The sequence below is a fragment of the Chlamydotis macqueenii genome, chromosome 10 (genome assembly GCF_036417535.1).
Source record: "Chlamydotis macqueenii isolate bChlMac1 chromosome 10, bChlMac1.mat, whole genome shotgun sequence".
In the NCBI taxonomy this organism is placed as follows: Eukaryota; Metazoa; Chordata; class Aves; order Otidiformes; family Otididae; genus Chlamydotis; species Chlamydotis macqueenii.
The window spans coordinates 12,231,953-12,252,308 of NC_141565.1; the positions used below are offsets into that span (position 1 = coordinate 12,231,953).

The following is a 20,356-nucleotide window of genomic DNA, read 5'->3' on the forward strand; positions in this document are numbered from 1 at the left end:
GGTTCCTGGGTCATTTGTCCCTGCAAACAGCCTGGATTTATAGCCCTGGTTAGGAAAGTCTCCTTGGCTGCAGCTTTGTGGCTCTCTTTACAACAGGCCAAATGCAAATTCCTAGGTCCCAAAAGTACTGAGCTCTGAGGGAAGTCTGGAACTAGTTACAGTTTTCAGTTTGAGATCAGGTCTAAGCAGTTATTCAGAACTGGCATTAAAATCACAACTATATAATTTATTTATATCCTTACCAGAGCAAACCAGTGAGGCCACCCCACTGAGCCCAAGCTCGTCTCCCAGATCTTACCCTCCATCTTCTGGAGAGTTTGTGAAAACTCCATCCTTAAATGTTTTCAAACAGCCAGGCAAGGCCTTGAGCCACCTGATATGACTTTGAAGTTAGCCCTGCTTTGCGCAGCAGGTTGTACTAGACACCTCCAGAGGTCCCTCCCAAATGGTTTTATCCTGTGATTCTGCCATCTTCTGCTTTATTTGCATCAGTCTCTCCTATACCACCACCACTTGACCAATCAAAAAGCAATCCTCGCACTGACTAATCCAGAAGTCGGGGAGGCTGAGTCAGCCAGCTCTTCCTGGTGTTGGCTGCGTTAGCTCAGGAGCAAAAGCAAAGCACAGAGCTTATCTGCATGCAGTTGTTTGAGGAGAGCGCTGCTGACTGTCGCTACAAGAAAGAATCCTTGCCATCATAGCACACACTAGAATAAGATTTGCATTGCAAAAGAAACTGGCCTAGATCTGGCAAGGGTCCCAAGATGAAGACTGCAGAACATTTTTTCTTCTTCTCAGCAGGAAAGAGTCTGCATTCTCAGCAAGAAGAAGTGTGAAATACAAATCACTGAGCACTTGCTGCTTTTTATCCAAGTCATTACACAGCACCCATGCATACCCACAGTAAAAGGACAGATGACAGGGTCTGTCTTGTCATTTCCATGTGACCCTTCACAGATTTTAGCAGTTTTCACCCACTAGTTTGAAATCAGATCAGTTGAAAGAATACCACAAACTCACTTTGGATGACACAGCCCAAGAACACACTGGGGGCTGGGGGTCAGTGGTAGGACACAAAGACCTGATTGAGTCCTGCTCCATCAGAGTGTTTGCAAAGATAAGAGTTGAGCTTGTAGGTCTTCTTGCAGAGCCCCCCTCTGTGGACACTTGTCCTGCAACAGCCAGAGGATGGGTCTGGTTTTTCTTGGTGCTCATCAAGCCTGGAGACTTCATCTATAAGGTAAAAGGGGCATGGAGAAGCCAGAGTGGGAAATGTGGGTCATTGAGCCAAATCCCCAGCCCTGGCAATACAAGGCTGCTGCCACCTCGTGGCTCGTTCTGGCCATGCGAAACTTAAAGAACATTTTTCCAACAGAAAAAAAAAATTGCACTGAGATAAAAATCTCTCCTAGAAGTAAGCTTCAGCTGGAGGAAGCAGGGAGTAAACAGCAGTGCCAGTGGTTAGACACCATGGTTCTTGGATATCACAGCTTTGCCTTTCACAGGAAGTCTCCTGCTTGCCTTCTGCACCAGCTACTCACCCCTGTTTGGGATGGCTCCCCCTCAAGCCATAATAACCCTTTTCCTGTCAGACTGTCACTTCCTTGTGTCCCATAACTTAAAGTGACAGCAGACATCCATGTTAATGTCGAAAGGCCCATGATTTGCTGTGCACATGCAGCAGTCAATGAGTGTGACCATTCAGTCTTGTCTTCAGGACGGCCTGGTGCTGGGAGGGGAGATCATCTGAGGGAAAGCGAGACATGTTATAGCCCTGTGCTTGGTCAAATGGGTTGGAGATGGTCTCCAGCACTGTTTCATTTGGCATCTTTCATTGAGCTGTGGTGCTGATGCAGAAATTTGTACTGTAAATAAAGTACCAACGGAGAAGAACCACTTGCCCTTTAAGCCTCTGTACAGAGCTCAGGGGAGACCTTATAGCAGCCTTCCAATACCTAAAGGGGGCTTATAAGAAAGACGGGCAGAAACTTTTTATCAGGGCCTGTTGATAGGACAAGGGGTAATGGTTTTAAAATAGAAGGAGTAGATTTAGACTGGATATAAGGAAGAAATTTTTTACAATGAGCATGGTGGAACACTGGCACAGGTTGCCCAGAGGGGTGGTAGATGCCCCATCCCTGGAAACATTCAAGGACAGGTTGGATCGGGCTGGTTGGAGATGTCCCTGCTCCTTGCAGGTGGTTGGAGTAGATGACCTTTAAAGGTCCCTTCCAACCCAAACTATACTATGATTCTATGACCTTGCAAGAAGTGTGTGAGCAGTCGTATATTATCCATAACCAACTTGAAGCTGCTTCTCCTCAGGCAGGAGAAAGGCAGAAGTACAATGTCCCAAAGAGACCCACCAGGAGAAAAACAACTGACAGCTCACCAGAGACCACACTGAAGCAGAGGGCTAGCTGCAGTGCCTTCAACAGAGCTCTTCCAGGCAGTGTCTTGCAGATATTTGCTTGTGGATCCCTCCTCCTCCTTTATGCCTAACCCTGGGAATAGGCTCCGACTTCCCCTTCTCCCTCCTGGGATGCTCCAAGTTCTGCAGCCATACAATTCACCAGGAAAGAGGAAGGAGGGCTCCAGAAAAAGAAAAAACTGCCAATCCATTTGGTATTTCTGCGGTGTTTGCTGGTTACAGCCAGACTTTTCTCTTTGTGGAGTACATATTGTAGCTCACATCATAGAAACTGAAATTAAATACTTAAATAAATGAGTCCTCTTGAGTAGGCTCCAGGCAATGGGGAGACGGCTGCTCAGTGACCTGGGCAGTAGCCTGGCTACACAGGGAGTTTCCCATAATGATAAGACTACAAAGGAATATTTATCTAGATACTTATTCAGCTTTCATCTTTGGTAGCATTTTCAATCAGCTGTTTCAAAATGTTTTGCCAACACCAATTAACCCTCGCAGCACCTCTCTGGTAGGGATCAGCGTCCCTGCATCACATGTGGGGTGACTGAACAGAGAAGACGAGTAACCCTTTCATATTACAAACTGGGTGACCAAGGAATGGAGAAAACAAGTAACCCTTCGAGAAAGAAATGAAGTGAGCAAAGAAATAACAATATGCTGAAATCCCAGTCCCATGTCCCAACAAAACCACCCCCTACACGCCTCTGAATCTGCAGACATCCTTCTGTTGGAAACGCTAACAACAACCTGCCATTCTTACAATGCAAACTGCCTGTATTTCTCAGCTGTGCACTGTTTGGACATTTAGTAAGCCCCAAAAATGTGGTGCCCCGAAGCGACATTACACAGCCTAGCAATCCCCAAGGAGCCGTGGCGCTGGTCAGCTGCACAGCCTATGCCACCAGGCAGTTTCCCGTGATGTTGCACATGGTATTTACTCCATTCATTAACCAAGTTAATCGTGGCTAATAATAGACCCCAGATGTCCTTCTGGCCTTAAAAACTTCTTTGCCCTCAAGGAAATGCAAAGCCTAAGTGGCTTATGGCATGTGTGGGACATGAACAATGAACCCGAGCTATGAAGGGCTTGGACATTTACAAGAATCCACACCATACATCTCTGCTTTTAAATCATCTCCGTTCCAGTTTGGGGAAATAAGTGTTTAGCAAGGATAACACAGAACAGAGCAACAGATACACAATTGTATCATTCATTGATATAGAGAATGTGCCAGACAGAGCCATAGCTGTTCAAATGTCTTCGTTTTCTGTTATCTACTTCTGTGATGTTACCACTGCTGCAAATTTGCAATTCTGTAATAAACTGGTATTTCTGAACAAAGACCATTTGATATTATGCCTTTAGAAGAGTGCATCTTAAGTACAATTTATTCCTGAATTTTTTTTTTTGGTAATGGAAATTCTGTAGTCTAATTTTTTATACATACTTCCCAATACATTTGGGAAATTTCCCAAAACATACTAAACATAGCACTATGGTTTTCTGCATCACTGCTAAAAATCAAAGCATTCATGTGCAGAATAAAGATAAATTTATTTCTGTATAAGCATTTTCCTTCTACTGCCTGAATCCAGTCCTTTGATAATCAGCAATTACAGAAAGAACTATAACAATCAAATGGGAGTTTGCACTTACAGAAAATCATGCTATTTATTGCATGGCTTATTCAGATGGAGAAAGCTGTTTGGAAACCTATCAGTAAATGAAAGCAACTGCTATTTGAGAAAGCTGAAATTGTATTAACGGGGTCTGAAGAGCCTGGAGAAGAATACAAGCCATTTGGAACCAATTTGGTCTTCTCAGAAACAGGAAAGAGAAAATATGGGGATTTAAGGATCTTTTCCTCCCTTAAAGTGTATTACTTTTTTCAACTGATATTTTATCTAATCATCTTTTGAATTATATGGTATTATGGAACACGATATTTGGGATTCGATAGCAGTATTTACTTGGAGAACCTCTGGTAAATGACAGTTCATTCACCCATACAACACACAGTCTCCAAACTGTGACTGTTCAGACTTTACAAACAGAAAGACAAAGGCAGAGGCTATGAAACAATAGCTTAAAGTCACACAGCGACTAAAAATTACGGTCACTTCCACCCTCAGAGGCTCCAGCTCCCATTTCCTCCACCCACTGTTTTGCTTGTAGAAATGGGGTTTAATACCCGATTCCCAGGCCATGCAGACTGAAATAATGAATGAAGCCAGCAAGACAGGGAGACCTCTTACATCATAGAAGTTTTTTTCCTTTTCTATCCAGATGTCTGGTTTGAACTTCAGGGAGCTGCCTGCCCAGGAGATGTACTGATGTGCCTACACTGCAGCCAGGCAGGCAATTTTTTGAAGCCTCCCACAGCAGCTGGGCTCTGGAAGGACCCACCTGGCTCAGCCCTGCTCCATCGGGGTAGGGACACTTGTCCCAGCCGCAGGGGACCCAGGCCTAAGGCCAGAAAGGAGCGATGCACCTGAAGGTGCACAAGTCCATGGGACCTAATGAGATCCATCCGCGGGTCCGCGGGGAACCGGCAGATTAAGTTGCCAAACCGCTGGCCATCATATTTGAGAAGTCGTGGCGGTCTGGTGAGGTCCCCCATGACTGGAAAAGAGGGAACATAACCCCCATTTTTAAAAAGGGAAACAAGAAAGACCTGGGCAACTACAGGCCGGTCAGCCTCACCTCTGTGCCTGGCAAGGTCATGGAGCAGATTCTCCTGGAAACCATGCTAAGGCACATGGAGAGCAAGGAGGTGGTTAGTGACAGCCAACATGGCTTCACCAAGGGCAGATCGTGCCTGACCAATTTGGTGGCCTTCTATGACGGGGTGACAGCATCGGTGGACAAGGGACGAGCAACAGATATAATCTACCCGAACTTGTGCAAGGCATTTGACACTGTCCCGCACAACATTCTTCTCTCTAAACTGGTGGTGGATGCCCCATCCCTGGAAGCGTTCAAAGCCAGGTTGGATGAGGCTTTGAGCAGCCTGATCTAGTTGGAGATGTCCCTGCTCCTTGCGGGGTTTGGACTAGATGACCTTTGAAGGTCCCTTCCAACCCCAACGATTCGATGATTCTATGATGCATTCCTCCCATGCATGCAGATGCCACCCGGCAACGGGAGCACAGGTTTCCATGGCAGTGCAAACAACAGACAGGCGAAAGCCCAGAGCTGAGCCGAGCTGCACAACTGCAACATCCTCGGTCCACGTCTACACCCACGTTCCCGTCTGACGACAGCCTTGCCATAGAGAGAAGCCTGGAGGAGCTCTCCTTTGGGTGAGAAGCCAAAAAAAAAAAAAAAAAAAAGAGGTGAGGGCAGTCACAGCAATTTATTTTCTGTTTCTGACATCAGATACAGCGTCTCGCTCAGACAAGCGGAGCTGGTGGCATTTGTCACTGGGAAATCGCACGCACTAACCATCTCCTCTGTGTGCGAGTGGGGGGAGTATGGAGAAATGGGACACATCTGTCCTTGGAACAGTTGCTCTAGCTCAAAACTTGGAGCAATTTTGCAGCGAGCGAAACGAGCCTTCTCTGCAAGTGATGCTATCATTTAGATCATTTGAGCGTATAAAACATACGCTCATCCAATGCTCTGGGAATGTGGTAGATGGATTTTATTGTATTATTTTTTAGAACTGTTCAGATGTTTACTTTGGGTTGTTTTTTTTTTTTTCTGCACAGCAGCTTGATGTGTTGAATAAATGTTTCAGTAAATTAAAACCATGAATGCCTTATCTATTGATTCACATACTACTGGCCATTGGTACGTAGCTACTGGAACATAAAAATGTCAGAGGCAGTTAAATATACACCAGATGATTCTAGCAACAAAACATTTTTTTTTATTGGCATTATTGAGCTTAGTAATTATAATTAGCACAGCCAGTGCTTCTGTAGCTTTTGGCATTATTTCCAAAGCAATGTGAAAACAATCTATTAAAAAAACCCAACAACCTCAAATCCTAACTACCTTAATAAAATAAATATTTGTAAGTTAATCTGAGAAATAAATTCCTATACTTAGCTAAAATTATATTATAAACCACTTTTTATCTCCGAGAGTTTCCAGCATCCTCTGTCTAGTCCCGCTTTTCAGTCCCATTCCCTGTAGCAGGAATTTAAATCAACCACATGAACAAGAAGATTTTTATGAGAAGGATTTTAAGAGTACAGAAGTCAAGGTGTGAGCTAAGAGGGCTGAACATCCAGATGTTTGCTGCAACTGCTCTGCATGTTTCACAAAGTCTATTCAACTGAACGCTGCGGGCGTTTACCTGCCTACCCCTGCCCTGATGGGATTTTCTCCAAAACTCACATCAGCAGCAGGGGTTACTTTGTTCCAGGACATAGATGAGGAACCCCTAGAGAAAATTATCCCATTACGTTACGCCAAAGCTCAGAGAGACATGAAATCTAAGCAACCAATCAAGGAGGCTTTTGGAAAAGGTACTTCAGGAACTGGAAAGGAGAGACAACACATTTGGGGTGTATTCAAAGAGCCTAAATTCTACCTCAGCCTCTGTGCCTCATCAACAGTGAAAGTTTGATACCTTCAAAGAATAAGATACTAATCAGGCAGCTGCAGAAACACAGCCAATAGGAAACACAAAGCACCACGGACATGTATGGAAATTAGGCCAGATGAGTTTAGCTCAAAATACATAAAAACTGGAGGCTGTTCAGAGCAAAAAATTATGCTCTAAAATAGCCTTAAAACGAGTGCAAGCAGAAGAGGATATTTTCTGCTGCGTCTTCTATCAGTGCAGACCAGGAATGGTCCCAGCAGCAGAATTGCATCAATTGAACTGGACCCAGCTTGCTTCCTTTGTTGACAAAAGGATAACTTAACAGTTGTCTATCTGTTCTTTGTAAGTGAGATCATTATGATTATGCCTTTTCCCCTAGGACCCATAGCAAAGACTACAAAAAACCCCAAAATCTAACCTTCAGTGGTATGCCAGCCTAAAATTAAACACGACAGAGTTCCCTGCAGCATGTCTGTGCTGTCCAACGATCATCCAGCCTTATCAGAAGAAACCCACAGTGCTGAAGCAATTCCTGGTAAGAGCTTTAGGGAGTAAAAATGTCGCTCATGAACCAGTAATGGGAGGATGAAAAAGTATGGGTTTGGATCAGAACTGGAGATGTGGGTGGAACAAGAGGCAAGGGACTTGAGTTGCTTGTTTTCTCCAAATTGTTTTGCTTTGCTTTCCCATCAGTGTGTGTGTAAGGAGGACTGTGTTTTACACAGCTTTCACTTAAGCCAGGGATTAATATCTCCTTTTGGGGTCAAAACACAAGCATTTTCCAGTTTACTGAAATTATTTGTTAATTTCTGCAGACGCAAAAGGCTCAGTGGTTAAGATCCAGAAAGCCCCCAGCTCTACTGCTGTAAAACCTACTGCGTCAGTTACTGGCAGTAACTGGCATCTGACGAATTTGTTTATGTTTTCCCTTGGGCCAGGGTCAAAGATGCCATCTCCACATACAGAGTCAACATCTGAAAGTCTCTCTTCCAAACCTGGAACAGAAAACCAGCTTGTGCTGCCAGGTAAGGTCATGACACTGTCACAGCTTGTCATTAGATCAAAGGAGAGGCCTGTCTTCAGACTCTTCAGCCCACGATGAGATGAGACAGGCAAAATAGCTCCAGCCTTACCAAAAATCCTTGTCTGAAATCCTGAGTTGATCAGCAGATATGATCAAGTGACATAAACAATACAGATGTCTCAGTTATATCACTGGCTTCTTATAAGCCCTATCCAGCTCCCCGCTCTTCATTCAGCATCATTAGACACCTGCAGCGCTAAGCACAGCTGCCTGCCCACCCTTCAGGCATCATACAGCAGATCAGAGTCCCCTTGCACTCAGTCATGATATTCTGCCTCACCTGCTACATACTCATCTATTTTTTTTTCAGAAAGCCCAGAAGAGGATGAAGAAAACCCAATGAAAAATCCATTTACAATTTCTTCAGATATCGATATTTTCTCAATAAGGGACAAGGAAAGGAAAAAAGCTAAGGCGGTACGTATACATGCTTTAGGCCAATGCACATACAAGGAGTTCACTGGGGCAAGCAATCAACCAATATAAAAAGTCATACAAAAATTTAGTGCACAAGAGAAACAATAACTGCCAAATTCAGCTGAGATTCCCCCAGATCAGCTTCAAGTCCACTGAAGTCCATGGTGAGAGATTAACTTTACCAAGAGTAGATCTGAGCACAGGCTAGTGCAAAATCTGGAAATTTTCACGTTGTTTACTTACTGCAAGGCAGATTTACCATTTATTCCTGTTCCTGGAGAAGATACCTACCAGTGCTCTTAGCACTGATTTCTACGTAAAGCTTTGGTCCGAGATCTCTTTCTTTCCACTTCAACAGGCTTGGCTTTCTGCTTGGGAAGCTGGATTCCAGTTTGATGTGACCTTCTTCTGAACTGCCAACAAAAGGAATGCCTAGGAAGAGAGACATGGGTTTCATGCCTTAGGTTTCTCCATAAGATAGGGAATTGAACCCACCAGACCAGACAGCTGGCTCTCAGGAATGTCTCTTTCTTCCTTATTTCTGCAGTGGACTTCTTGGTATTGCAATCCAAAGGGGGTGGGAAGTCACAGAGAGGCTGGCACATCTCTGAGAGGTCTGATTGCTGCACATGGCTGCAAAAGCCAGGTAGTCGTGTGGAAGCAAGAGGTCTTTCTTTCTAAATCACAAAGGGAGGGCTCCAAACAAGCTGAAGCAAGCCTCCTCACCTCACACTGATGACTGACAGTCTGGTTTTAGCTTGGGTTGAAGGTCACTATATAAGCATGGGGAAGGGCTTAGTGCACTAAGGATGAGTGATGTCCTCAGCCTAACCCATGCCCAAACTGTGCAGAGAGCAATGAATTATACTTCAGCCCATGTGAAAGTACTGAACACGAACAACCCTCTAGAAAGCTCTGGAGGAATAGATTCTCTCAATCCAAACTTGAGAGTTTACATGCCTTTGTGAAAGCTGGACTGAGTTGGTACTGAGTATGGGCTGTGCTGTAGTTCCCTTTTACTAGGGGACCTGAAGGATGAATCTTGGAAAATTTCCATTCTCCACCAGGAATAATCCAGGAAGGAAAAATGAGGACACTGAGTAGGTACAAACTGGCACAGCTGATGGCTGGATGCAGAATACAAATCAACAAACTAATGAGAACAAATGCTAAGAAATGAAGCGTTTCAGTTGCCTCAAGAGAGAATATCCTTGGGATTACTCAGATAAATCAAGCAAACATGCTTCAGTGGGATATCAGTAGCCTGCAAATTTCTAGACTATGAATAACCACTTGTGTCTTTAAAAAACACGGCAAACAAAGCACATAATCAAACTGTCCACATAACTGACTTCTCCTTATAGGAACGTGAAAGGATGAAGACCATGAAAATCCATGAGAAAATGACTTACTCCACTACAATAAAAGCAAAGCAAAAAGAGTTCAGGAAAGCTTTGCAAAAGGAGGAAAAAGAGGAGGGCAGAAGACAGGCAACAAATGAAGAGAGACTGAAAACTCTTCAGAAGACCCTTCTTTCACGGAAGACAGCCTTTAAAAAGGGTAAGCAACAGTTATTATCTTTGTAGTGGCACTGCTTAGCTGGATAAGAGACTAAACTGAAAATCAAAGAGAGTAGCAGTTAGCTCTAGCTCACTTTGGTGAGATCTTGTAGACACAATAGTTATATGCTGCATCTTGCCAAACTCTGTGTGGCTGGGCCATCGCCATCTCATGCATTTACATACGGAGCATGTATCACCTGCACTGCAGCAGCCTGGATTCCACCATCCCCTACAGCATCTGCAGTATCTGTGAGCTCTGGGAATCAGCTGGGAGTCAGCTGAGAGTTTCCAGGACCGTATGTCATGGAGACATTTCTACTAAGTTGACCTAAAGTTGGATTTTAGCAGATGTGGGCCTAAATCATCTGCCTCTGGCACGAGGAGTAACTTTGCCACTAGTGTCCAGAGGACATTGACCTTTATAAGGACCGGATTTTCCACTCTGTTCCACTTGGTTTTACTCCACAAAAGCCCATATGAAACCAATCCTAAACAAGGTCAAAACTGTAACAAAAGAATCAGTACTGCTGGTTCTGACGCCAACCACATCCACGCTCAAGGCAGCCTCCATGTTCACTGTGTTTTGCTTTGGCCATATTTCCCTCTATAGTCTGACCAACTTTATATCCTTATTTCAGATTACCCACCAGAAAAGGAGACATTCCATGACTACATAAATAACAGAAGAAAGATATTTTCACTTGAGGTACTTGGCTTTAAGAATGCCACTTTCTTTTCATCTAATTATTCTTCCCTGTGTTGCTTTGGTTTGTTTTATTTTCCCCTGAGATCTGTTGCCTAGAGAACACACCAAGCAGGCACACATCAGACCTCATGAACTGATTGGCCAAGCCTTGTATTAAAGGCACTCATTGTCTATACCTCAGCAGTCCCCAACCAGGAAAGAAAGGAACCTAGGCCATTCACACCATCCCGTAGCAGCCATGCAACTATTTCATTTGTGAGATGCACAGATATACTCACCTTTTGGCTCCTGTTGTCCCATACATAAATTATATCTGAGGTGATTCTGAACTAAAAATAAGGGAGCTGTGCTAGAATATCAACATTATTTACCTCTATTTTTTGTGCTGTAACACAAATCAATCTTTGTCAGCCAGGAGTTAACACAGTGCTTGGACTTCTGGATGTTTCACTGCTTATTTGCTATGTTACTTTTGAAATATCTCCCTGCCTCTACGTACCTAGCTTGCACTAAGACACACACCTTGGTTTGAAATCCTTACCCTCTCTGCCAACAACTAGGAGGTAATAAGGTAACCAAGAACAAAGCTAACCCAACATACCTTTAAAACCAATGAACTGATTTGACTGTGTTGCCTTTCGGGTTCATTTCAGTATGCCATGGCAGTAAAGCGAGACGAGATTCAAAAGATGGACAACATAATAAAGAACGAGGAAAGAAAACTGGAAAAGGCTAAGCAGCACCTGGAGAAGGAAGCTACCATGTTTGAGGAGTTTCTGTGGGAGAACCATAAAAACTCTGTTCAAGCCGTGAAAATGTAATGGAAGTAGAGGCTCCATGTGCTCTTTTGTACTGGACACAGGAGGTCTTTTGCTTGATCTCCCTGCAGGGTTTTGGCTATCATCCATCTTTGGATGCTCTATGTCTGGGTTTTCCCAGAGTTTCCTGGTGGCACTTTCTCCCCATACATTCATTAAAGAGAGGAAGGAGACCAATAGCTGGGGAATCCCCTCATTGCAAAAGCCCTTAATTTGGCTGCAGCAAGGAACCTGCTGTTGACCCCACCTCTTCCATTCTTCTCACAACATCCTTACGACAGGGAGATGCTTCTGCCCAACCCCTCACAGCAGGAACGGTCCCTAAGTGAAGTTGAGCGCTTTGGCCCATTACAGGTATCACAAGGGCAGAGCAGCAACTGATGTTCAGCAGCAGCCAAATTAGGGAGGCCTTAACCTGGAAGTGCTGCTGGGACCCCATGCTGTCTTTGCCAAGACAAGCAGGGCCCTCAGGCAGGAGCCAAGCATCACCTGGGATATATCTGTAAGAGAGATTTCTAGGGCTCCCTCCACATCTTTTTCTCTGCTTTATACGCACCTCAATTCACTACCCACTTACTGCTAAATTGTTTTATGGTTTATGTTCATGCATTCTTCCCTAGCGCCAAAAAAGAAACCGCTGCAAAGACAAAGAAAATAATGGAGATCCGGACAATCACTTCCCACATAGAGAACCTCCAAAGGTAATGGTTGCCCACTATCCCTGCCTAGCCTTTAGCAGCCCCAACAGTGCTATATCCTCACTGCCCTCAGGGGAAAAGTGAATTGGGGAAAAAGATTTCTAAAAATGTTCCATTCTAAAAGTCAAAATGTTTCAGCTTGTGTTTTCCAGATGCTGGCTTTGTTTCTAAAACAACTCAACTATTTTTTTAATGATTTTTTTTAAAGTGTAAATATTCCAAAACCAAAATTAAATGCCTAGTCTCAGATTAAAAACCAGACAAAACTAAGTAATGCATTTTAATGGTGATCTGAGGAAAGAAGAACTAAAAAAAAATTTAAAATAATTCCCATTATGAGTTGAGCTGGCAAGATTTCTCATTCATTTTAAAGTAAAATATTCCAGTGCCATAGCAAGGGTCTGGCCACAGAGATGTGACCAGACAGCTTCCACACGAGGAACCACAGAGAGCACGTCGGGCAGGTTCCCATTTGTCTTTGCATGTCCATGAAGACAGGCACCCTCTTGTCCTTTCTTTGGGTGAAGCCGAATATCAAGAGTTAGAAAGATCCTGTTCAAACACGGGCTTTCCCCCTACTAACAAACTTTGTCCACTTCTCTCGCCCCAGTGATATATCCAGATTCAAGAATACTCTGCAGGAGTACAAGATGTATAGGGACTTCCTCTATCAACTGTCTCCAAAAGAGTGGCAGGAGGAACATGGGAAAAAGCGCACAATGGAAAAGGATTTGAAAACAGCACCCAAAGCTAATGAAGAAAGTGCCTCGCCTCCCACCACCACAGAACAGGGTGAGTGCCAGGGAAGGGAAGAGCTGCCCGCTCCTCGCCAGGACAGCCCCACGCTCTAAGGGTTCATCTCTTCTTGTCTCCAGGCCAGGGTCTGACAGCCCGGATGAGTGCTGCCAGTCCCCATCGTACCAGTTTTACAGATGTGCCAACTTCCCTGCTGTCTTTAAAAAGTTTGGAATTCAGCTCATTACATGAGATCAAGCCACAGCTCAAAAACATCCTGAAGCCTCTATCAACAAGAAAACTGTAAGTATAAGACAATGCAAACAACAGACTTCAGCACTGTAGAGAGCACTCAACTGACTGGGAGTCAGAACAGAGGAAATGGGCTCCTCACCTCCACTGTGACCGTACCAAGATCTCGGTCTTATCAGAACAAACCCAAATACCAGTAGAAAGCCATCAGGTGTGTGTGTCAGGACCTGTGTTTCTACTCCAACAGAGCTCCATCTTCAAGTCCTCTGCTGAGAGCCTGCCCAAACAGTGTGGGCCTTGGTCCCAGGAGGAATCACAGACCTTGGGCATTTGTCCCAGAATAAAGCCGCCCCTGTTTGTGGCTGAGTTACTGGTTCCTCCTTTTGGTCACAGCTGCCATACAAATAGTTGCCTGTTGGTTTGCCATTAATGAAGGTCCAAGGTCATTGCAGAGCCGCATTGCATTGACTGTCTACTTTCAGTAAGAGCCTTCAGACAGCACATGCTGGGATGCAGGCACAGTAACACCACTGTAAGGTAGGCAGGGCTCAGCTGAGAAGCAGCAGGGCAGGTGGGAGTAGGAGACAAGCATGTCCAGCTCCAGCTTTTTGAGGCAAAGAAAGAAATTGCCTGGAAAAGCAAAGCGTGAGTTGCTGGTGAGTCTCGTAAGGCCTAAAAACCTGGCTACCAATGGAGTTTGAGCCAAGTCATTGCTTGTAGGGCCAGTTCCTCTGCCTCCACTCAGAGCACTGCAGGTGCCCTCCCAAGCAGGGCTGCCATGTGCCACCCCTCGTGAAGCCACTGAGATTACTGGACTGCTGCCACATGGCAGGAATGATGCAGACACAAGTGGAGCTGGCACTAAGATAATGCAAAAGGAGGATTTTCACCCCTCTATGGCACAGGGTGGCAGGTGCAAGGCAATGAGCAGACTCTGCTCCCAGCATCAGTCAGGCACCACTTGCCTTGCTCTTCCAGCTCTTGTGCTAGCTTGCCCCTGGGGCTGAGGAGGGAAGAAAGAGACTGCACTGCTGGCTAATGGTAGTAGCCTGTGCAGAGGAAGCAGCACTCAACAACCTTCTCCCAGGGCAGGTAAAAACTGCAGACTCCCATGGTGGCCACACCATGTTGTTTAGGAGCAGTACCACATCCCACATGGAGCACAAGGCCTTCTCTGCACTTGCTGTGCTGCTGCCTGAGCTGTTTAAACAAGGCTCTTGCCTCTGCCTTCTCATTGCCCAAAAGCCCAGCCGCCCCCTGAGTTTAAAGGCATTTGGATCATGCCCTCAGCTCAGGCTTATGCATCATGTCCTGACCCTGCTGGCCCGCAGAGCCCGGAGCAACTCAAGAGGCAGCTTGGTTGTGGATAGACACAGCTCCCACGTCGCATGTCTGTGGGACCCTTAGCTCCTACTGACCCCCAGATAGCCCACAGCCACAGTGGGCCAAACGTGTGAATGTGCAAAGGAGCAAATGGCAACAGCGAAGAACAACAGCGTTCACAACTCAGGAACAAGGTCTCCTTTGAGCTACCATTTCTCTAAAGGCCTAATATACAAAATGCTTTTTTCAGAAGTTCACTGAAGGATGAAGAAAGCGAGACCTGCTCAGATGAAGATGAGGTCAGAAGTCTCATGTTGAAATATTTACACTTTCTATTTGTCCTATGTCATTTACTGGTGTTACTAATGTCTCTCACCTTCTAACCATTCTTTATGGTACTGAGGAGTACTGTAGCCACTAATTATAAATGTATGTTTATGTATTCATAAACGTTCATGTTTTAGCAACACATATTGTAAATACCTCAGTTTAACCTCTCCCTCCACTTTCCAAAAGCCTACCATCATCTCAAAGCTTGCCGTCCCCCAATGAGATATGACATTGTATAATGGGAGATTTTGGAATTATTGAAGTTATTCTTTTACGTCTGAAATTGAAGTTTTCCCACTCACAAATGTTTGCATACTTTTTACTCCCCTAAATGCAATTTGTTTTGGGGGTGAGTTATGAAAGCAGCATCAAGCTACACACGTCAGGAAGGTAGGAGACATTTGTACATGGACATGCATAGACCTTCCCACACGGGAGAGCATTTGAATAACCAGGGCTGGTGCAGACCAACCTCCATGTAGTTCAATGGAAAAGAAGCTAGAGGAGGACAAAAACTCATCACATGTGTTTTCCACTCCAGGAGCCTGAGTTGTATTTTACTGATCCCCAACAACTGCTGTCTATTTTCACGGAGATGGAAGAAGAGAACTTGTCCTTAATCCAGAATTCCCAGGAAATTGAGGAAAGTTTGAACAAGGTCCAACACACTTTCACCACCACATATGAAAGCACGTAAGTATGATCCTGTGAGTGATGGGAAGAGGTCCCTGTGTCCCAGCTTTCAAACATAAGTGACCATCTCTTCCTGTCACTAGCACCTCGCCATCAGGCTGCATGCTGCGGACCACACACAATCCTGTTCACGCAGCACGTAACAAAGAGTCTTTCTCATGCCTTAGAGCCCAGCTGCAGCCCATCCAACTCACCAACCTGTGAACTCCTGAGGGGGTGTGCCATCTACATAATTTAGGAGACAGGACTTGAGAGTGGGACTAGTTCCTTAGCCCTCAAGGCACAGGCTGAGGAACTGATGCATTTAACATCCTGGAGTGGACATAAGAGAGAAGTATCCTGTCATTCTGATAAAGAAAGATCAAAGGATGAAACGAGGCACGTCTGGAGTGATCCAGACCAGCACCTATTCCGACTCAATACAAACCCTTCCTAGAGGAAGCCAGCAGTGAGCCCAAGTGTAATTGCAATATAGTATTTCAATGGCAGATAGGCACATCTATTCCCATTGAAAGTGTAGCTTATCTCCTTGTCAAAGGTTTTAAATGTAGTCTACTGCCCCCATTGACTTATTAAAAAAATCTCAACTCTTTACCTACGCTTTCTCCCTCCCCCACACCAGCACAGTAATTGTTATTCCAGAAAAATCACAAGTTCCTTCTGCTCTCAGAACTCTGGGTGCAAGTTCCCCAGAAACCAGATGAAGTCTTACCTCCATCTGCCGGCAGCCAGAGGGATGGTCCCAGGCTGGAAAGCAGCAGAGGAGTCGTGCTTCAGAGGAGCCCTTTTCAAAATAACCTCCTTTCTCCTCTGGCCTAGGGAGAAGAAGTTAGCAGAGCTGAAACAGCAGGTAGTCACCCTCAAATCCTCCATCGCCAAGGAAGAAGAGAGACTAGCAGATCTGAAGCTCAAAGTTCACCTCTTTTCCTCTGGAGAAGACAAAGCTGATGACCAGGTACATTCTGAGATCAAGGCAAGGGAGGTTACATGCTCCATCAGCCATATCCATCCTGGAGGAAAAAAAAAGCAGAGAGGGGTTGCACTGGGGAGGGATCAGCATCGTTCCTCAGCAGTGGAGCTATAGCAAGGGCAGGTTTGGGGCACTGCTGAGGCAGCAAACGGGCAAACGCCTCTACTCCATGCAACTGCTACAATGTGGGAGTAGGGGTTGCAGAGGAAATGGGGTAGCTGCAACCTGTCCCAGGCCACAGCAAAGCTGGGAAGAGGAGACCCACAGAAGAATGGCTCAATACAGCCATCTATCCCAGTCACTGGTGCTAAGCAAACTGGGAAACAAGCAGTCAAGTCTTACTGAGGGAACTGAAGTGTACTATTTTCCTATGCTTTTGGAAGGATGTTGTGATTCTACTGGCAAAACCCAGTTGCACCTCTCATCACTAGGACAAAATGCTCACAAGCCTGAACGAGAAGGTGCTGGAAGTCTATGGCCACTGCACTGGAGAAAATGAGACAAACCTGCAGACAGTGCAGATGCTAATAGTGATAGAAAAACACCTCTATGATTTACTGGACAACTTGGAGAGAATCCCACCAGCAAAGGTAGAACAGGCTCTGAAAGCCAAAAGAAAGGAGCGGAGGATAAGGTAAGACAAGATGCTCTTCTGGAAATTAGGCTTCTATTTTTAAATGCTGAAAGCCAAAAGCAAAGCCACTGAAAGAGCCAAATGGTCAGATGAACCCAGGACACTGTAACAGCAAACTGAAAGCCCACGTGACCAATACATCCCCTTTTACATCTGTAATGGTTTCACATTCATGGTACTCACATCTCCCCTTCAGCAAGCAGTAGCCCACAGCTACGTTAGACAAGACCTAGAAGTGACATTAGAAAAGGATGAAATCTGGAAGAAGAAAAAAGAAAACAAAGACCAAATCTCCTGAATAAATTAAATTATGAGAATCATCACTTTAAGGAGACAATTTGTAGTAACTATATTTAAACTGATTAAATAGAAAATTGCTCCTCTGTAGTTATTTAACATACTCAAGCCCTGGTATTTTGTGAGCTTTCAATAGGCACACAAGGGCACTTGTCAGCCATGCCAGCTTTCAAATGTTTCTTCTACAAAACTTAAGTTTAACTTGTATTATTATATTAAAATAGTAAGCAATTAACACAATAAAATTGTGTTAGAGAGATGAGACACGTTCCTCTCTGCTCAGTTACACACATGAAATTTCCCCTCACAAACAGCAGAGATGCACCTGGACAGCTGATTGTATCTGGCCATCCCCAGGTGAATGGAATCCAGCAGAGGGGAAGAAAAAAAAAAAAATTAAAAAATAGTAGTGTGAGGATTCAAAGCCCAGAACAGTGACACTCAGTTGTCAACAGTGACTGTCTTTCTCTGCATCTTTCTTCACCTTTGTAGTAGAAAGGGTGTGATGCCTCTTCCTGATGTTCTGTGAATGGTTTTGCACTCTTAACTTAACGAACAATTAAGACACACGTTTATTCTACTCTGGGGATGGAGGAGAATTCAGGAAAGAATCTGACACCACTCCCTCCAATAAAAAGCAAAACAAACCAAACAAAAAAGAACCAAACCTTCAATGAGCATTTAAAAATTTCCTGAAGATCACCAGGTTAAGAATTCCTTTCCTCTCCACTGCAGCATTCAATAGCTTCAGCCCGTTTATCTTCCAGTGCTGCATTTCCACAGGGACTCAGAGCCAGTTAATAGGATCAGCCTCCACTGTGCCCATTTAGGTGAAGTGTAGCTCCATGGGTGGAAAACCCTCCTGCTCCCATGTGTATATTACAGATTTGGTTGCACTGGTGAGAACTTAAGACACAATAAGCACAGTTCACTCGCAAAGCCAATGAGCATCAACTGCACATTCACAGCAACAAGCTTCAGCATCAGCTACACCCAAGCCCCTGCACTCCGGTGGTCTTATGCTATCAGACAAGCTGCGTGCCAAAAGCACATTTGGTGTAGCGGCATGCCACATCTAACCCATCCTTTATTTGCTCCCTTCCAAAGGCTCAGAGAGGAAAAGCTCAGACAACAGGGGCAGCAGCAGGAGGAAAGATTGCAACGGGCCCTGGAAAGATCGCAGGCAACTATTAAAAAACCCGTAAGTGCAGTAATCCACAGGAACACCTCACCTCAACAGCCCACTTCAGGAAAGCTGGGGGTGCTTGAAGATCAGGTGTTTAAGGGAAGAGAGTTACCAGGGGCCTCCATAGCTGGCTGGGGATGGCACCCATACTCACGTGTAGCCCAGTTTATAGGACTGACACAACTTAAGCAACTGCCGGGAAGTCAGTTACACTGTGAGTTATTCCAGCTCAGCGTACTTCCATCGTCCTGCTCCTGTCCTTGTGTCTTGACCACATGACCCCCTCCATTACTTGCCAACATTCTCATTAAGCTCATTTCAACTTGTTAACCTGGCAGTATTAAAAAAGCATGAAAATCAGCAAAAGAGGAACCGGGCAGCAGCAGGACACTCCCAACCACAGCAGCATGCCCCTACATCAGCTCAGCCATACCACCAAACCGTACCTTTTTGGTATGTTCCGCGTTACTCCAAACTGAGCACTGGCCCCTCAGGAGGCACAACGCAGAGCGTCAGGCCACGGTTCCATCAACACGATGGTGAGGGCAGCCCAGTTCTGTCACACACCAAGCCGGTGACAGCATGGGTGATTGAGAACAGGCACCATGAGTCCCTGCCCCCTTACCTAAGATAAAATAAGAGGGTTCTGCAGGCTCTCGCAGGTATTTCTTCAGACTTCCAACTTCCCATCCTCTTAAGATCGTACAAGTATGGCGTTAGTCAGAAAACAATGGCAGGTGGAGTAGTACTTTGCAGAAGCTGAAGCACAAGCACGTGAAGACTGTGCATGTGCTGGAAGCTCATTTTTTAAAAGGAAAAAAACCACACTTAACGGGCACACTGAAACCTGCCTAGAAAACAGAGCAAGGGGCCATGGTCCCTCACTGCAGTCGAGTGCAGTAGCATGAAGCAGCTTTGACAGTAGCTGCACAACGCAGACACTCTACTTCAACACAAAACTGATGCACGTGCTTCTTCTTCCTCTGCAGAGCGGCAGGAGGCCGATGGTTCATTCCAACCCACCTGCCAGGGAGGAGAAGAAAAAGAACAGCCAAGAACAAATGGATAAGGAGAAAGAAGAACAACTCTATTATTTCACTTGACAGCACAGCCTTAACCACAGCATAGAGGGCTGGTGCTGCTCTAAAAAAACATTTTTTCATAGATCTACAGTCTGTTAGTCTTCGTTCTGTTGATGAACTCCATGGTCCCATGAAGTTCCCTATTTTCTCCTATCCCCAAGATCCCAGGGAAAGCTGTTCTGTCAGGAAACCACTCCCCCCTCCCATTGATCTTCTGCCTAAGAAAATAAATTAAGACTATCTCACTTTGCTTCTCAGGCTCCTGCTACTAACAATGCTTTTCTCATTCAGTTTTTGACACAAATAGCACTATCCCTACAACTCTGACTACTAAGACCTATCGCAGTCCTGGGTAGCAACCTTTGTTACGGCGCAACTAAGCCGGCACCTGTCAGACATTTGTTATAATCACAAATCTGTTGCAGGACTATAAAAAACGAAGGCTGTGCTCTAATCCAGAGGATGGGTTTCATTATAGACTCCACTCCACTACTGTGGAGAAGACACAAGCAAAGGAAAAACACAAGCTCTGCAGAAGAAATCGAGATGCTAACAATTAGCTTTATGTCAGATGCACCCATGGAA

At 45.0% G+C, this 20,356-nt stretch overlaps 1 protein-coding gene across 1 annotated transcript; it reads left to right on the forward strand.

The window, feature by feature from the left end:
• Nucleotides 1-7,053: 7,053 nt before the first annotated feature.
• On the forward strand, nucleotides 7,054-19,830 carry CFAP100 (cilia and flagella associated protein 100). The gene is made up of 15 exons (XM_086755612.1): nucleotides 7,054-7,519; nucleotides 7,923-8,009; nucleotides 8,379-8,485; nucleotides 9,850-10,045; nucleotides 10,686-10,753; nucleotides 11,407-11,570; nucleotides 12,192-12,272; nucleotides 12,880-13,061; nucleotides 13,145-13,307; nucleotides 14,830-14,878; nucleotides 15,451-15,602; nucleotides 16,422-16,557; nucleotides 17,004-17,206; nucleotides 18,611-18,704; nucleotides 19,679-19,830. Exons 1-15 carry the CDS (start codon nucleotides 7,453-7,455, stop codon nucleotides 19,790-19,792), a joined length of 1,863 nt encoding a protein of 620 aa, XP_086611738.1. The 5' UTR covers nucleotides 7,054-7,452; the 3' UTR covers nucleotides 19,793-19,830.
• The last annotated feature ends 526 nt before the right edge of the window (nucleotides 19,831-20,356 follow it).

Bases quoted from the DNA above. Each gene is read 5' to 3' on its own strand.
- CFAP100 (XM_086755612.1), top strand. From the start codon at position 7,453: ATGTCTGTGCTGTCCAACGATCATCCAGCCTTATCAGAAGAAACCCAC. The intron at 8,010-8,378 runs GTAAGGTCATGA...TTTTTTTTTCAG, and splicing joins AAACCAGCTTGTGCTGCCAG to AAAGCCCAGAAGAGGATGAA. The intron at 18,705-19,678 runs GTAAGTGCAGTA...CTTCCTCTGCAG, and splicing joins AGGCAACTATTAAAAAACCC to AGCGGCAGGAGGCCGATGGT.